General features: G+C 46.1%; 1 protein-coding gene across 2 annotated transcripts; it reads right to left on the reverse strand.

The window, feature by feature from the left end:
• Positions 1-2,601: 2,601 nt before the first annotated feature.
• Positions 2,602-15,605, reverse strand: lats2 (large tumor suppressor kinase 2). Of its 2 annotated transcripts, none has more exons than XM_086123949.1 (9): positions 15,454-15,605; positions 13,180-13,779; positions 8,813-8,945; positions 7,131-8,689; positions 6,361-6,588; positions 5,866-6,220; positions 5,556-5,738; positions 5,361-5,467; positions 2,602-4,453 (listed from the first exon to the last, which is right to left on the reverse strand). In XM_086123949.1, the coding sequence occupies exons 2-9, from the start codon at positions 13,540-13,542 to the stop codon at positions 3,947-3,949; spliced, it is 3,435 nt and encodes a 1,144-aa protein (XP_085980075.1). In that variant the 5' UTR covers positions 13,543-13,779; positions 15,454-15,605; the 3' UTR covers positions 2,602-3,946. The 2 variants fall into 2 exon arrangements, with proteins under 2 accessions (XP_085980075.1, XP_085980076.1); XM_086123950.1 differs by having other exon boundaries at positions 15,501-15,583.
• Between the last annotated feature and the right edge of the window lie 636 nt (positions 15,606-16,241).

The raw sequence follows: 16,241 nt of genomic DNA on the forward strand, positions 1-16,241 counted from the left end.
ATTCTCATAGAACACCAAATAGTTTTTAAGTGTCCCAAAATGTCATACCAGCAACTATTTAGTATCCCAAAAGATGAGCTATTCGTAAAAACTATTTTAAAAAGAAATGTAAAAGTATTTTATTTTTAAAAATATCTTGAAGCAACAATTTTGAAAATTGCACTATGAAGAAACTATCACAAATTAATAATTGTCAGCCATTTCATAACAATGTGCCATGGTGAAAATAAAATGCACCAAAAAAATTGTCCTGAAATAAATATGCGACAATTAAAAAAAAAATTGGACAGATTGTTTTTGCGTGTCTCGGGGAAACAAAAATCTAGATTTTATTATGTACATTAATTTCATATAAAATCTAGGATGTGTTTTGTGCATAAAAAGAAACAGTGAGGGGGTCCAAGTGGGTTAATTTAATTTATACATTACATTTGACACACACAAAATAGACAGCGACATTGACAAAGTCTCTATTCATACACGAATGTAGAAAAGAAAAAAAAGTCACCTTGATAGTAATAATAATAATAATAATAATAACAATAATAATACTGCATAGAATTTTGGACATTAGCACAGTTGGAAAGAAAATAAGGTGAAGGGACATGGGAAAGATACAAAAAAATATGTATATCTGTATAAATATATATTCACGATTAATATACATTACACACTCCTTGGTGGGGTACAAATACATACCTTAAAAAAAAAATCAGTCAACGATTGTCAGTCATCACTTTGTAACCAAAAAAAACAAAACAGTAACACTCAAACCTGGTTACTCATAAAGCTTTTTGTTGTCCTTTTAAAGGGCCAGTAAGTGATAAACATTGTAGCCCTAAATATGTTTTTTTGGACTGCAAAAACGGAAAAAAAAGTTTGTTTTTGTTTTTGTTTTTTCTTGGGAACAAAGATGTAAATATATTTTGCCTTCCGTCCCTCTAACAGCCAGAAAAGAACACAAGGACAAGTGCAGTAACAACAAAAACGAAAGGCAACACAAAGGAGGCAACTCCCCCCCTACCCCCCAAAAAAATAAATCAGAGGAGGTGTCGGGATTGTTCAGATGGCTTTACAGCACACACAAGGCACATTTCGTTAGGCGAATAGCGTAATTGCCTACATTTTAGTAAATACTTTCATTGATTTGGTAATGGGGGGGTCAAAAATGACTTTGGCAATTCTGCCATTCAGAACAATAATTTACAGTCATTGTCCAAGAATGATAATATTCAAAACAAACCAAAAAATGGACAAACTACACCATCCTGCCATTTGTAAGTAAGGGATCAGTCGGGGATACTGACAAAAATAAAATAAAAGTACAACTGACTCTGCAGATTGTCAACAATCATACCGTTTTTTAAATTTAGGTGGTATACATGAAACAACTATCTAAGATGGAGTGTTTGGGGCACACAAGACAAGAAGAAAAAAAAAGTTGAACGACGAGAAAAAAGTTATAATGTTATGGGAATAAAGTCGTAACGTGACGGGAATAAATCAATGTTTCATTAAGGTTCCGTTAATTAAGTCACAATATTACAAGAATCAAAAATCAAGATGTAACAATCAAAAAGAAGTTGTCATATGTGGAATGAGATTTATTGTTAGAAGGAAAAAAAAGTCAAATTGCGAGAACAGAAAGTTGTAATGCTACGAGAATCGTGACCTGTTAAAATGATATGAGATAAATTTAAAATTATTTTCAAAGTATTCCAAACTTCATGAAATTAGGTGTTCTAAGTAAAACGTCAACATTTTTTCTTACCCTTTTCCTGATTAATTTTCTTGCATAAAACGACTATTTTTTTCTTGAAAGATAACTTTATTCCCATACAATTAGATTTCTTCCCCCTCATACTTTTTTTTTTAGCATTTCCTTGTACTACAACGTTATCCCAGTAACATTACATAGTAATGTTTTTTTCCTGTAATATGAAGACTGAATTCACATGACAAAGCATTTTTTTTTTCTTCTTGCTTTTAAAATCACAGGATTCACGCAATTCTTCGACTTTATTTTTGTAACTAGGACTTTATTCACACTCTGAGGTTTGTAGATCCCTCTTTTTCTTTTCCTAGGTAACGTGGCCTTCATTTTCCTTGATCAATTTTGGCGATCACACTCAAAACTTGTGATGTTATGGATAAACTCAGGATGCCCTAAAATAAACCTTGTGCGCCCCCCCTCCCCCCAAAAAAACCCTTTACAAAGCATTTCATTCTTTTCAAACTTGCCGTAAATCCACCCGTGGCCTCTCTGAGAGCTTGGCCGTGCTGCGTTCAGGGACCCGCCCCGACGTAGGACGGGGAAGGCTCGGCCATCGACGTTCCACATTCATAATCATCATCATCATCATCACTCTTAAACCGCGATAAAACAGGTAATATTTAAAACAGGAAAAGAACACGAATAAGCAGCATGTTGTAAGTGAAACACACCCACACAGTATATACTGTAAGTGTATACATTGTAAATAAAGTAATACGTTTGTATATGGCACTTGATAATACTTTCAAATGGATATTAAGTGTTTCGGGGATACACATTGAATTGCACTTAAGTCATAAGCAAATGTTTGGCTGCGTTGCCCCCCCCCCACCCCCCACCCCCTTTCTGCTGTATTTGGCTGATGAAAATAAGGTGTGACAAGAATGAAGTCATTCGGGATTTTTTCCATGTATTAAAAAAATAAAATAAAATATTCTAGTAGATTTTTTTTAACCATAAAATTGACATTTTCAAAGCAGGAAACTTTCTGTGAAATTTCAAGGCAGGCAAAACGTCATCAAATCCCAATTACAGTTAGGCAGATTTTTCCAGGAAAAAAAGTTGGGTTTTTTTTGTAAAGTCATGACTTTTTGAATTGTGAACTTTGTTATATACTGGCATAATAATGATCATGCCTTTCCCCTGTAATGTTTCTCCAATTAAATAGCATTAATTAACCAACATATTCTTGGAAACGAAAAAAATCAGATAAAATTAAGAATTGTCACAAATTGTGCCGCCTGGTACACGAAATACAGGTCGATATCCAAAACTTGCAGAAAGCAGAAAAAAAGTTGGAATACGATCAGAATAGAGTTCATTTTTCTTGCCATTTTCTCACTCTAAAATAATTTTTAAAATGCTAAAATTTCTGGAATTTCCAGAGCTGGAAACCTTCTGTGGAATTTTAGTTTAAAAAAAAAAGACTCAAAACTGCAAAGCCTGAGCTGACAAATGATTGTCTCATATCTGTCTGCATGATCGCTGCAATGAAACAGATGACTACTGGGACACTCGGTCTATTGTATTCTAAACCGGTGTGTCGTGGCACATTAAGTCTTTTGTGAGAGATCATCGGGTGTGCCGCGGGAAATGATGCAATGTCAATTTGTTTGACAAATAAAATAATCATAAATAAGCGTTTTTGTTCATTTATCAATGGCAACCATACAACAATAGGGAAAAAATGCTCGTCTACCAGATGGCAGATGGACATCATTAACCTGTTTATCCACTTTTGTGAATCATTTTGCTCAGCCGTGTGCCGTGAGATTTTTTTTTCCGAAATCTTTCACATAGTCTGTGGGGAATATACCGGTATGTAAAGTGTATTCCAAACACTTCCCAGTTTTGAATACCGCTGACCCCAAATTTCGCCAAAACTTTGGCGCAAATCTCTCAGCCCATTTGACTCACTTTGGTTCAGTCCTACTCTTGCACACATCCCTCCTGTTGAACTTACCCCACTCCCTCTTCACAAGTGATATTTCAGTGTTTAAAATTAAAAAACAAAACACTGTGCTAAAGTCACTTTGGAGTGTTTCAGTCATGTAAGACAAAAGGAAGGAATGGCAGAAAGGGACTCCCGACGTTTTGACATTCTTACCAGACTCGACAAGCGACAGAAGGTTGCTTCTTGGTCCCGTGCGAGGAGCGGTCGGTGTCAGTCATCTAAACGTAGACCGGCTCGCATCCTTCCCCCACTTCCTCGTCCTCTTCTTCGTCCTCATCCTCTTCCTCGGGGCTGGGCGGCCCCTCGCCGCCATCCAAAGGCTTGGGGTAGCGAAAGGGGCAGCCGTTATCGTCAAAGAACCTGCGGAAGGTGAACTCGTAGAAAGCGTGCTCCGGGTGCTTGCCGTGGGGCGAGCACAGGGCGTCCAGGGCCCGGCTGCTGTCCCCGCTGTCATTCCAGGCCCCGGGGCCGCCCTCCTCCTCCACTGGGTCGAAGTTGGACGTGTCCATGGGGTGGGCGATCTTGGGGCGGTAGGGGGCGGGCTGCTGGCGAAGGTTGCTGGAGAAGTCCACCTTGCTGAAGAAGGGGTGCGCCTTGATCTCACCGGCGCCGTTGGCACCCAGGCGGTCCTGGGCCGAGCAGCAGAGGCGTCCGATGATGTCCACGGCTTCTGGGCTGAGCTTGACTTGGGCGGGAACCTGTAGCGTACTCTCCCAGTTGATTACCTGGATGTAATTGAGAGATTATTCTGGTGCGCAGAGTGCGAAGAGTGATTATAAAGACCGATTATTTCGTGGTGTGTTAAGAGTGATGATCCTGTGGTGCAATGTGTGTTACAAGTCATCATTAAGGATGTGGTGTGGGGTGATGTGGATAAAGAGTGATGATCCTGTGGTATAGTGTGTGTGTGGCAGTAATTATTAAGAATGATTGCCATGTGGTGTGCGGTGTGTCAGGAATGATTATCATGGAGTGTGGAATGTGGCTAGAGTGATTATTATTATGTGTCTGTGATGTGTCAGGAGTGATGATCCTGTGGCGTAGTGTGTGTTAAGAGTCATTATTAAGAATGACTATTGTGTGCTCTGGGGTTGGTTAAAAGTGCTCATCATGTGGTTTGCGGTATGTTCAGAATCATTATTCTGAGTCCTTGACCTATAGTGTGGGGTGTGATTATCTTGCAGTGTAGAGTGTTATCCTACACTGAGTGAGTATCCAGCATTGTGCCATTTTCTATTGCATTTTACATCCTTTGCAATCCAAGGCACGATTCTTGCATTTCTCCTAAAGATTAACCCAAGTGATTATCTTGTGGTATGGGGTGTGTTTAGAATGATATGTCCTCGGGGATCTGCTTGGAAGACACTCGGGTTTCGCAGTCGATCGCAAATCGTAGTGTGGGGTCAAATTATTTTTAAAATAAACAATCTAAATTGGGAAACACACTTACAATTAATGTGGACAAATTCGAACATTTCCGTTCACTTCACTGATAATTGGATGTTTCTAGAAGGTAATCCTGAGCCATTATCTTGTGCTGTGGGGTGTGTGTCAAGAGCGATTTTTCCTCCTCGATCTCCCGGCAAAATAGTCACTGCCAACAATCACTTACTCTGCATATACAGTACTCACCTTAATCTGAGTCTCCGTGGGAGTGGGTGCCAGGAAAGGCGGCTGCCCCACCAGCATCTCAAACAAAATCACCCCCACGCTCCACCAGTCACACAACTGGGTGTAACCTGAAGACACACACACACAAGAATCCATCCATCGGCACTTCAGTCGTCGTCATCGGACGTGACGGGTACTGGGTTCAGATGCTCCCACCTTTGCGCAGCAGCACCTCGGGGGCGATGTAGTTGGGCGTGCCCACCAGCGAATGAGCCAGGCAGCGCTGGTGTTGCCGATTGGCCCGCTGTTCCAGTGTCATCAGCCGGTCGCCACAGCGGCAGTTGGACACGTCGTCCCAGAAGTCGCTGGGCTCCATGCTGTCCTGTCTCATGTGGCTGCCTGGTGGAAGAGAGAGCCGGCCGGGTGTGGTTAAGTAACCACGGGTGGAAATAAACCACATATAAGCACATCATGTGCAAGTCTTGAGTCTTAACTTGACTTTGTTTGTCATTTCCGAGGACCTTACCTTTCTGGTAGTACTTAGAGTTGTGGGTCCAGCGGAAGCCCGTGCAGAGGCCAAAGTCCGTCAGCTTGATGTGTCCGTCCAGGTCGATGAGGATGTTGTCGGGCTTGATGTCGCGGTGGATGAAGCCCATCTTGTGGACGCTCTCGATGGCCAGCGTCAGCTCGGCCACGTAGAAGCACGCCAGCGGCTCGGGGAAGACGCCCATGCGAATCAACAGGCTCATCATGTCGCCGCCGGGGATGTAGTCCATGACAAAGTACAGGCTGTCGCGGTCCTGGAAGGAGTAGTAGAGGCGCACGACCCACTCGTTGTCCGCCTCCGCTAAGATGTCGCGTTCAGCCTTCACGTGGGCCACCTGTGTCGACGTCCGTCCGCATTAGTGCAACCAAAAATGATCCGCTCACAAAAAGTCGACCCATAAATGTCCCGGTTCAATTTGAATCGATAGTGAAAGAGTTGTTTTGTTGTCAAATTGCTCAACAGTTAAGAGATCACCTGGTTTCTGTTGAGGACGTCTTTCTTGCGCAGAGTCTTCATGGCATACAGGGCGTACGTGTCCACTTTGCGCGTCAAGCACACCTCACCGAAGGCGCCGATGCCCAGCGTCTTGATTTTGACAAACATGGACTTGTCCATCTTGGCGCGACGCAGACGATTGTAGTTGGACTCCTTCTGGTTGAGCATCTTCCTCATCTGGCCCTGCTCGGCCTCGGACAGGCCGGCCTGGGAAATGAGAACGGGAAGGCTTAAGAAACGAGCAGAAGTTGACTCACGGTTTTACTTACTGTAACTGTCTAAGGTTGCAAAGTATAGAAGACCAGCCATCGAAAATGAAACGACACCATTTTGCTATGGACGGTTGCGAACAAATCTTACTTTAGGCGACAAAGCCATCAGAGTGTTTTGTCTCGTCAAAAATGTCCCCGGTGGATACGGACGTTCAGATTCTCTGCTATGTGTGATGTCAAAGCCTGAAGAGGTTGTATGACTTCTGATTCCGACAATGTTCCTCTTTCTTGAACTCACACATTGGTCAGCCTCCAGCCATTCATGAACTAAAATGTTTTATGTAATCGGGTGAGAATTGCACAAACCTTCTCAGGCTAAACCGTAGTGCCGATCCAGGCGAGGTCGGATTAAACCCTTTACGGCAATCTTTACACGAACTAAGTAAGGCAAGGTTGCTAATTATTAAATCCATTTGAAGTACTTTGTCAGGGTGGAAAAAAAATAGAATTGGAAGGCTTTGGATGTATGTCCCTTACCTTGGACATTTCCTGTTCCAGCTGCAACCTGCGGTTGAGCTTCTGCTGGTAGGTCTTCATGACGTTCTCGATGTGCTGCTCCATGTAGAATTTGAAGGCAAATGGTGAGTAGGTCTTGATCCGGGATTCTCGCTTCTCCTCGTCCCGGGCGTTTTTCCTCACTGGCACAGGCGATGTCTGGATCTGCTTCTTGTCTTTGAGTGTTTTCTCGGCCTTGCCGACTTTTGCCTTCTCCTTAATCTGCTGGGATCCATCATCTGTGATTCCGCTACCGCCGCTGCCGCTCTGTGTGCTTCTGGAAGCGGGACCTCCGAGATCCTGAGCCCCTCCGGCGGCTCCCGCAGCCTCCAGAGCCCCGGTTTCTCCAGGTGACAAAATGAGATTCTTGGGGTAGGGCGGCGGTGGGCAGCGGGGTTCTTGGGGGGGCTCCAGGGAGTAGGTCTCCTCTGGCATGTAGGCCAGTGGGTCAGTCGTTTCCTGGGCTTGGGCCGCCATCCAGCTGGGGTGGCACGGTCCCACTGCTGTCTTGGGTTCCGGTCTCATCACTCGAATGCTCTTGACCGGCTGTTGGATGGGTGGCGATGTGACAGCTGTGATGGTGTTGGGAGGACCTAGGGAAGGATCCTGGGGCGCGCTCATGGGAGGCCGAACCCCGTTGGACACGGCCGAGCGGCTGTTGAAGGAGTTGGCCCTGCTGGGCACCCGGACCTCGCCCCTGAATGGCCCTTGAGGTTGGGGCTGTCTGGCTTGGGGGGGCCCTTCGGGACCCTGGGGTCCTGTCCAGTGATGCTCATACAAGTCCAGGTTGAGACTTGCCCTGGACGGTGTCATCAAGCCCTGGGGAAGATCGGGGAAGTCCGGGCCCATAGGCGGCACTCCGCCTGGGGAACGGGACATCATGTGGACCTGATGGGAGGTGGGGCTCGCCTGACGTGGGTGCGAGTGAGGAGCCAGGTACAGATTGGCAGGGTACCCCCCCGCACCTCCTCCTGGCACGTTCTGGCCTATAGGCACTTTAGCTTGCATGTTGACATAGTTGTCTTGGGGCGCCATGGGGGGTGGTGCCATCTTGTTTTGAAAGGAGGCAGTTCTCTTGACTCCATAGCCTGCGGGCTCCATTAAGTGAGGCCTGGGATGGCCATAGTCATAGTGGGGGCCCGGCACCTGGGCCCCAGGTGGCAGCGGTTGACCAGGCACATTGTAGCTCATAATGGGCCCGTGCTGCTCCAAACCTCCAGAATAGCCTTTCTGCTGGGCCCCCGGGGGGTACATGGCATTGGCCGGGCCAGTCTGAGAGGCCATGACTGGTGGATAGTTACCCATGCTGGGCGGTCGACCCATCGGGTTCCCCATTGGGGGACCCTGTGCTGCTCCAGAGGGCGGCATCATGTAGTTCATGACGGGGGGAGCGTTCATGTAGGGTCTGGGCATCTCGCCTTCCGGACCATATCCGGCCACACCCTCGTACATGGGGTGGTACGGGGGCATGGCGCCGGCAGCTTCTCCTGCGGCTTCCAGCGCGGGGCGATGGTCCATTGAGGGGGGCATGCCAGCTTTTCCTAACATCACAACAAACAATTTATCAATCACAAATGAATGTTTGACACATTTTAACGCTCGTTAGAACACCACCAATTGGGATCGAGATGTCGCACTGCAACCTCAAAGTCACAAGGGCGTACCTGGCGAAGTTTGCTTGATGACACGCACAATGAGCTCGTTCCGAGGGTCCAGGTAGCTCATCTTACTGATGTATTCAAGAGCCGCTTCGATGTTCCTGCTTCCCGTTTGCTTCAGCGCCCGGATGGCCATTTCCTACGGACACAAAATAGATATCATCCGTCATCTCTAATCCACGAGGTTCGCAGCCGATTTAACATTGTATCCTATCTTTATATCTCATGTCATTATTTACATCATACTTGATGTCCAATGCACCATCATTCACATCTACGCAGACGTCATGTACAATACTGCCATATAAATCAATGCATACACTAGTAAAAAGTACCATATTTACATCATATTTACTGGTCCACACACCTTCCAGAGCACAGAGGGTTCTGGATTGTTTGGGGAACAGATAAAAAAAACAAAACATTCCTGTATCCATTTGAGAAATCCCCAAATCAGCACGTATCAGCAACAGATGGCCCAGGGAACACACAAACAGCACAAGTGGGTCAAACGGCTCAAGCCGTGACACGTAAACTGTAGTTTAGGAGTCATTTTTCTTCCCTTTTAATGTAGGTCACCGCTGAAAAAGACAAGCGCTGATCCACGGTCTGTCTCGGTGGGGGAAAATGAAAAAAGCGGAACGTGAGGTCAATTGTCCCGCCGACACGCGATAATCATTGGCCTTTGGTGTTGTTGTGGCACAACGGTCGTCACAGCTGCGCGACGCCGTGGGGCGAGGTCCGTCAGCCAGGCGGGGAAAACATTCCCTTGTAACCAATTATGCGTGGCCTCAGTCTTCGCATTCACGTCTGGATATGACCCTCATAACCGTCATTCCTGGATGACATTGCGATAACGCGGCCTCTGGGTTTTCGCTACCTTATTTTCAAGCACATTCCACATCTGATGAGTCCAAGGAGAGGGGGGGGGGGGGCGCGGGGAGGAAGCGCACAGCCACCCAACAGATTCCTGCAAGGCGGCCACTTTTGCACTAACGGGAATTTCCTGACATTAAAAACGCACCACCCAAAATGTTCCTGTCTGATGCCCGATTTCTTTTTTTGGAAAATATGCGCCACAGAACCTCCATTTGCTGAATTCATCTTAATATAAATTTCAAGAGGCTAAATTCTGTCATCTCGAAATTCATGTCCCCCTAAATGTTACATGCAGATGCCACTCTAGACAAAACCGTTGACAGAACGTAATTTTCTAATTGGACCCTTGCTCACCGATGACAATTTATGCTCCGAAACATCTGAAGAGAAATGTTGACTTTGCCCGCCGTCAGTCAACTTTTACAAGAATTTGATAAGAATCTGAGAAGAATCTCACAAGTCCTGGCGAGCAGGAGGAAAGAAAAACGGTGTTGTTGAGGAGCTTTATAAAGCAACGACAATTCTTCCTTTGGCTAATCAGTCAGCTGCTTGCAACTTCCAAGGAATTTCCCACTCGGACACAGAAGTGAGGGACTTGTGTTGACCACAAGAGACATCTTACAATTTCTGATCATCTACAAAAAAAAAAAAAAAAAGAGACTTCATTTTAGGTAAACATCAGCACCGCCGCGGGAACACACTCGCTGGAGATCAGCTGACGTGACGGCCAGAAACGTGTTTGTATCGACTACCGTTACTGTGCGCAACGTACACACACGCGTTCACGCCTCATGTTTGAAGTGTTTAACATGCAAATGAGGCTTGGACGAAAGGGATTTGGAATTGACTCTTAACACTTTTTTTTTTTAAGTTGAGAAATGAAAAATGTACAACTAGAGGAACTCGCAATAGTTCCAGTTCGTTTCAGTAAGTGTGAGAAAAAGCCCACGAGTGTCAGTGAGAGTGCTCAAGTGAGCTAGCGCCAGAGTGAGTTTGAGTGAAAGTGTTCGAGTAAGACAGAGTGAGCCGGCGTGTGAGAGGGTGACAAACTGAATGAGTTTTGAGAGAGAGTGAGACAGAGAGCAAGAGGATGAGTGATGGGAGTGTGCGAGCGACAGAGTGAGCGAGTGACAGTGTGGGTGAAAGTGAGAGTGAGTCAGAGAGACCGACAGTGCGAGTGTTAGGGAGTGAGTTGGAATGGGTGAGTCAGTGTGTGAGGAAGCTGGTGCGAGGGAGTGGGTGGGCAAATGAGTGTTTGGAGTGAAGGAGTAAAAAGTGAGAGCGAGAGTCAATAAATTTGAAGGTGATCTTGAAAGTAGAGTTTTAGTCAGGGTGAGTTGAGTGAGTGAAAACAACATAAAATGTGAAAACCTCCTATTTTAACGCTCTCTTCTGAAGATCATAGAAACCGTTCCCAGCAAGATGACGTGAAGATGGGCACCGTGCAAATTGTAACCCCAGAATTCATCATATCCTGATTTGAACGCATCTTCTGACAGCGTCAGTGAAAAGTGGGCTTGCACAGGGGTGGAAAATGGCGGTCACCATTGGCGTCAGGTTGCCCGTTCCCCACATTCTGCCGACCAGGAGACGGGAATTTCCCCATATTTGTGATTTGCGCTGTCTCAATGCCAATGTCACACGGGCACATCCCCATCTCAAAATGGACGCCAACACGCCGAGTTCAGACGACCGTATGGAACATTTCTACACGCAAACAATAAACACACGCCAACAAGTCGCATCCTGTGTCTGTTGCCTCAACGCCACTGACGTGGATTCCATATGCAGGAAAATCACACACACACAAGCCTATGCCGATTACGAATACGCACAGAGCCGCAAACTGTACAGCGACATACACTCTTGTTACAAACACACACACACACACACACACACACACACACTTTAACTCATTACAAATAACCACATACTTTTGAGTAAAATAGACACCTATGACAAATAGACCCACACAATTGAAATCTTCGGGAACGCTCGAGACAGATACACATAGTTTACAAATAGATTGACAGTGTCGTAATGTAACACTCAGAAACATCTGACTTAGGATAAACATAATCACGATGTACTTCAGAGCTATCCACACACACACACACACACACACACACACACACACACACACACACACACAGTTTTTCATGCGCTGTCAATGCGTGGCATACCGCTCCCACCGTCCTCCCCCCTCGCTCCCCCTCTAAAACATTTCCTCCTCGGTGGTTATGCAACCAGCCGCATTGCTGGCTAATTTGCAGCTGGAGAAGTCCAGCAAGGAGAAGACGAGGACAGCTGATAAGAAACGCATTTTACAGCAATATACACGCTCAATATTCACTAATTACAACTACACACACACACACACACACACACACACACACACATCACAGGTCTCACACACATGAATACAAAGCTCACTCACCACACACAGTACACAATATAAACAAAGGCCACACAAACCACACGCTACAAAAGGCTCCCCCATCCCGCGTCAGTGTTGTGTATCAACAACAGCGAGGCCGTCGCAGACGCGGCACAGCATAAGAGTGTCGTCTGCTCTATTGCCGTTTTGTTACGCTGTCTTGTATTGTGGTTGCCGGTCTCGCACACATAGACAGGAGGCGGTGACGGGCAGGGGGGCGAGGTGGTCGGGGGACGATGGCGGCGACGAGGAACTGATCCGCCCTGCCGCCATTGACTGTCGACTTCCTGCTTTGACAATGGCGACAGCAGCACAAAGAGGGCCAGGAAATGGCCTCCATTGTATAATCATAAGAATAAAGAGACTCTCCAATACGTGATCATAAACTAGCAGTGACGGTAACAATTTCCAATTCAACTATCCATGACCCTAATATGTCAATGCTATCCTAACTTCAGATACCGTGAGCCAATTGCGGATGTAATCCTAACCTAAATTTTGCACTAACTCAAGTCGTAATCCAAAAATCAGCAAATATCCATCCCAAATATAGTCTTGAACTCACCATAAGCCTGACATTAACATAAGGCAAATGTAAACTTTCAACTAACCCAAGACGTAATCCAACACGACCCATTAACCAAAATTTACCTAAGATTGACATTATCCTAACTTCAACCATATGCTAACCCGAGCCGTTATCCAGAATTAGCAGTTGGCCTACAGATATCTCATCCCAAAGTAGCCGATCGTCAAAAGCCGACAGAATTTTAACTCGACCGAGCCGCGAACTAATTCGGTCATTCTTGACGTGGGGCCAGCAAGCACAAAATAATTTGGACAAAAAAGTGAAGTGTGGAGAGTTGCGGAATGGACAACTGCAGTCAATGGAACACGTAAATGGTTATGTCATGGGCGGCGCTGGTGGTCGACCGGTTAGCGTGTCCGCCTCACAGTGCAGAGGTCCAGGATTCGAACCCGGGCTATCGATCACGTGTCAATCAATTAATCATCGCGCCACTAAATGAAAGTCAAGACATAGTAGCGGGTGTCTCACCTGGTCACATCCAGCATTGACGAGCTCCTGCAGCATCTGCCGGTTCACCTCGCCGGCGGGGTGCCCGGACCCCGACGAGGGTCCCGAATCATTGGCGAAGGGCATGAGCGACTTTCGGATCTCACGCAGTGCACTCTGGTAATTGTTGAACTTTTGCGTCGGTCGCACGGGCTGTTGCCGCCCGGCCGCGTCCTTGCCGCCCTTGCAGTCGGCGGGGCGGCCGGCGCCCTCGGTCCGCTGGCCGCCCCCGTGCAGGGCCTGACTGACCAGCTTGGCAGGCTGCTTCAGACCCTCCTTAATCTCCTGGAGCCTCTGGCGTGTGTTGCCCACATAGGGCGCCGCCGGGAACGTCTTGGGCCTCATGGCCGCGGTGCCCGGGTGTCCGGCAGCAAAGTTAACCACCCTTGGTGGCTGGCCTAAATCGATAATAAAGCAGATCCGAGATTGGTCTCCCTTGTTTGTTTGTCCGAGGGCTCGCGGCAGGGGTTCTACAGGCGTTCCATGGTGTGGCTTTCAAGGCTCAGGTTCCATCTTATTCCAGGAAATGCAGCCGCTTGCAGCGGTGCCGCTCAGCCAAATCATGATGCTGCCAATCTGCTCCTGTGGAAGAAAGCAGGGTGGTAAGGAGTTAGTCCCTGCTCCGAGTTTCCATCCAAAAACGGCAACAAAATAACACGGGACCAGAATGCATCTTGATAAAGACGGCAAAAGATGGCTCATGCAATGACGAATATCTACCTTTGGGGGGGGGGCCTCCCCACGCCAGCGGAGTCCCCCACCTTCACCCCTGGCCCGGTCGCGCATGGCACAGTTGCATTAGTCAACGTGTCACTGCATACTTGTGCAGCGCAGTCATCAGTGATCATAAGAAAGGCCTTCAGAGTTGTTAACTTACTAAACAGTTTGACTTGCAGTCGATTCAAGCATTCACTGTGATAGCCTCACAAATTCTACCAAACAACTGTGGTGTAAACCAGAAGTCAGCAAATCACAAGTCGGATTGCAACAACAACGCGACAAAATGTGGGGCTTGATCACGTCCGCTTTTCGTGTTTCATTAATCAATGATAAGCTGACTGACAGAAACGAAGCGGACGTTGGTTTTCCTATCTTACAAATCGCAGCCTTGGCAATTTGAAAATTGCGTTCGACGACACTGCGATGTCATTTTCAATTTGATTGATAGTTCCGTCCCACCACAGTACCTTGAGTTGCGTGTTGAAAGCATTCCAAGTTAAGCAAGATTGTGGCTCATAGTCCTTGTATATCAAATCAATATTCCATATGGACAATGTTGACTGATGATTCGAAAGTTGGGGCAATTGAAAGTCAAGGTGCCACTGTCACCCCCACCCCCCAAAATAAATACATTGATAAATAAAATGAGAAAATAGAGATAAAAGGGATACTCCTGATTGTACAGAGTATATCAATACATTGCACTAATTGGACACAAGCTGTTTTGCACCTTTTTCAAATCCTAAAAGGAAAACAGTTACACTCCCAAAGTGTCATGGGTACAAAAGTGGCAGTGACAACACTGTGTACCCCCAAAATTACCATATTTAAGGTATCTTTATTTCTGAGTGTGCAAAGGATGAAAAAAGTGACATTGTAATGTAAAAAATGTTAAACATGACATTGCTCCCAAAATGTCAGCAGTTCAAGAATACAACCTTGAGGGACGCCCCAAACAGCCTAACAGTACACTTTATTTTAACAGGAGCACAAGTTCATTAATTCACATTACAGGAATCATGCAGTGGAGTAAGGTCACCTACAAGGAGCACTTGGTGCTTTTTGCACCTTTCTAGCTCCAAAAAGGGAAACGTGTGTCAAGGCACAAACGTGACAGTGACAACACAGCGTACCCCACAAGTACTTTTTATTTAATCCAGCAACATTCTTGATACAAACCAAGAGTGTATCCCCATCACCAACCCCAAACAAGCAACAACGAACACGAAATGAGTCACAGTGACCATTTTGTCAAGAAAAGCTAAAAACAACAGGGTGAGCTAGGTTGCTAACTAGCACCCCCTCCCGCCCCCTACCCGACTGTCCCCTTCATGCAGGACGGTGGAAAAATGTGCAAACCCAAATTCGCTTCACTTTCAGGTCGCGAGATTTGACTCTTACAAGCTGAATTAACAGCAGAAACCTTCCCCCAAGCGGGGCGGATTCGCCATTTTGTAACACTTTTGGTGGCGAAGACCACCACGGGCAACACCAGGAGCCCCCCCCCCCTCCCCCAAAAAAGTACAGTCTACCTACCATGTGATGGAAAAGGAGCGATTAAATCTACTTTGAAACGTCCTCACCAGGTTTTGGGAGCTCTTGCTCGGGCTCAGAAGGGGCGAAAAGGGGTAGAATCAGAAGGAGTGATGATAGCAGCCTCCATTTTCTTCAACGGACTGAAAGTCAAGTTAAAAAAAAGTTGGACACTCGTTGCATTGTTAACATTCCATAGGTCACGTGACCGCACCGACGCGCGTCACGGCGGGGCCGCGCAAAGATCGTCTGCGTAAGATGTAATGCGCCACTAAAGTACCTGTGGACAAATGCAAATGAAAGACAGACGAGCTGAAACATTAGCGTAAAGAGTGACACATCTCATCATAAGTGACATTTCCCTCATTTCTGTCGCTGCATCCATTTTTATGGCAGAGTGGGCCCACGCATGCTCGTCAAAAATTGCAATGTCCCTATTTGCAATCCAGCAGTGTGATCGCCTGAGGTACAATGCTGTTTCGCAACTTGATAGTAGTTGGTAGTCCTGCGCCAAATGCTAAAATAGACCAAGGATCGAAAATTTGAGATATTTTCACAGGTTTTTGTCATTGTGGGCATATTAGCAAATATTCCATAATAGGCTGTCTTATTTATAACCAGTGATAAACCGTATTTCAGGGTTCCCACTGGAGGAAACTCAACATTAGTTTGCAACTTTACTTTATTTTACGTAAATTTGAAGAATGCTAAACGATCGTAGACATGTTAAGTTTTCACGGCGTTCCTATTTTGATGTTTTAAGTGTGCAGAAAAGAGGTACAATTTATTAA

Source organism: Hippocampus guttulatus, chromosome 11 (genome assembly GCF_054856545.1).
Source record: "Hippocampus guttulatus isolate MCC_2025c chromosome 11, RoL_Hgut_1.0, whole genome shotgun sequence".
In the NCBI taxonomy this organism is placed as follows: Eukaryota; Metazoa; Chordata; class Actinopteri; order Syngnathiformes; family Syngnathidae; genus Hippocampus; species Hippocampus guttulatus.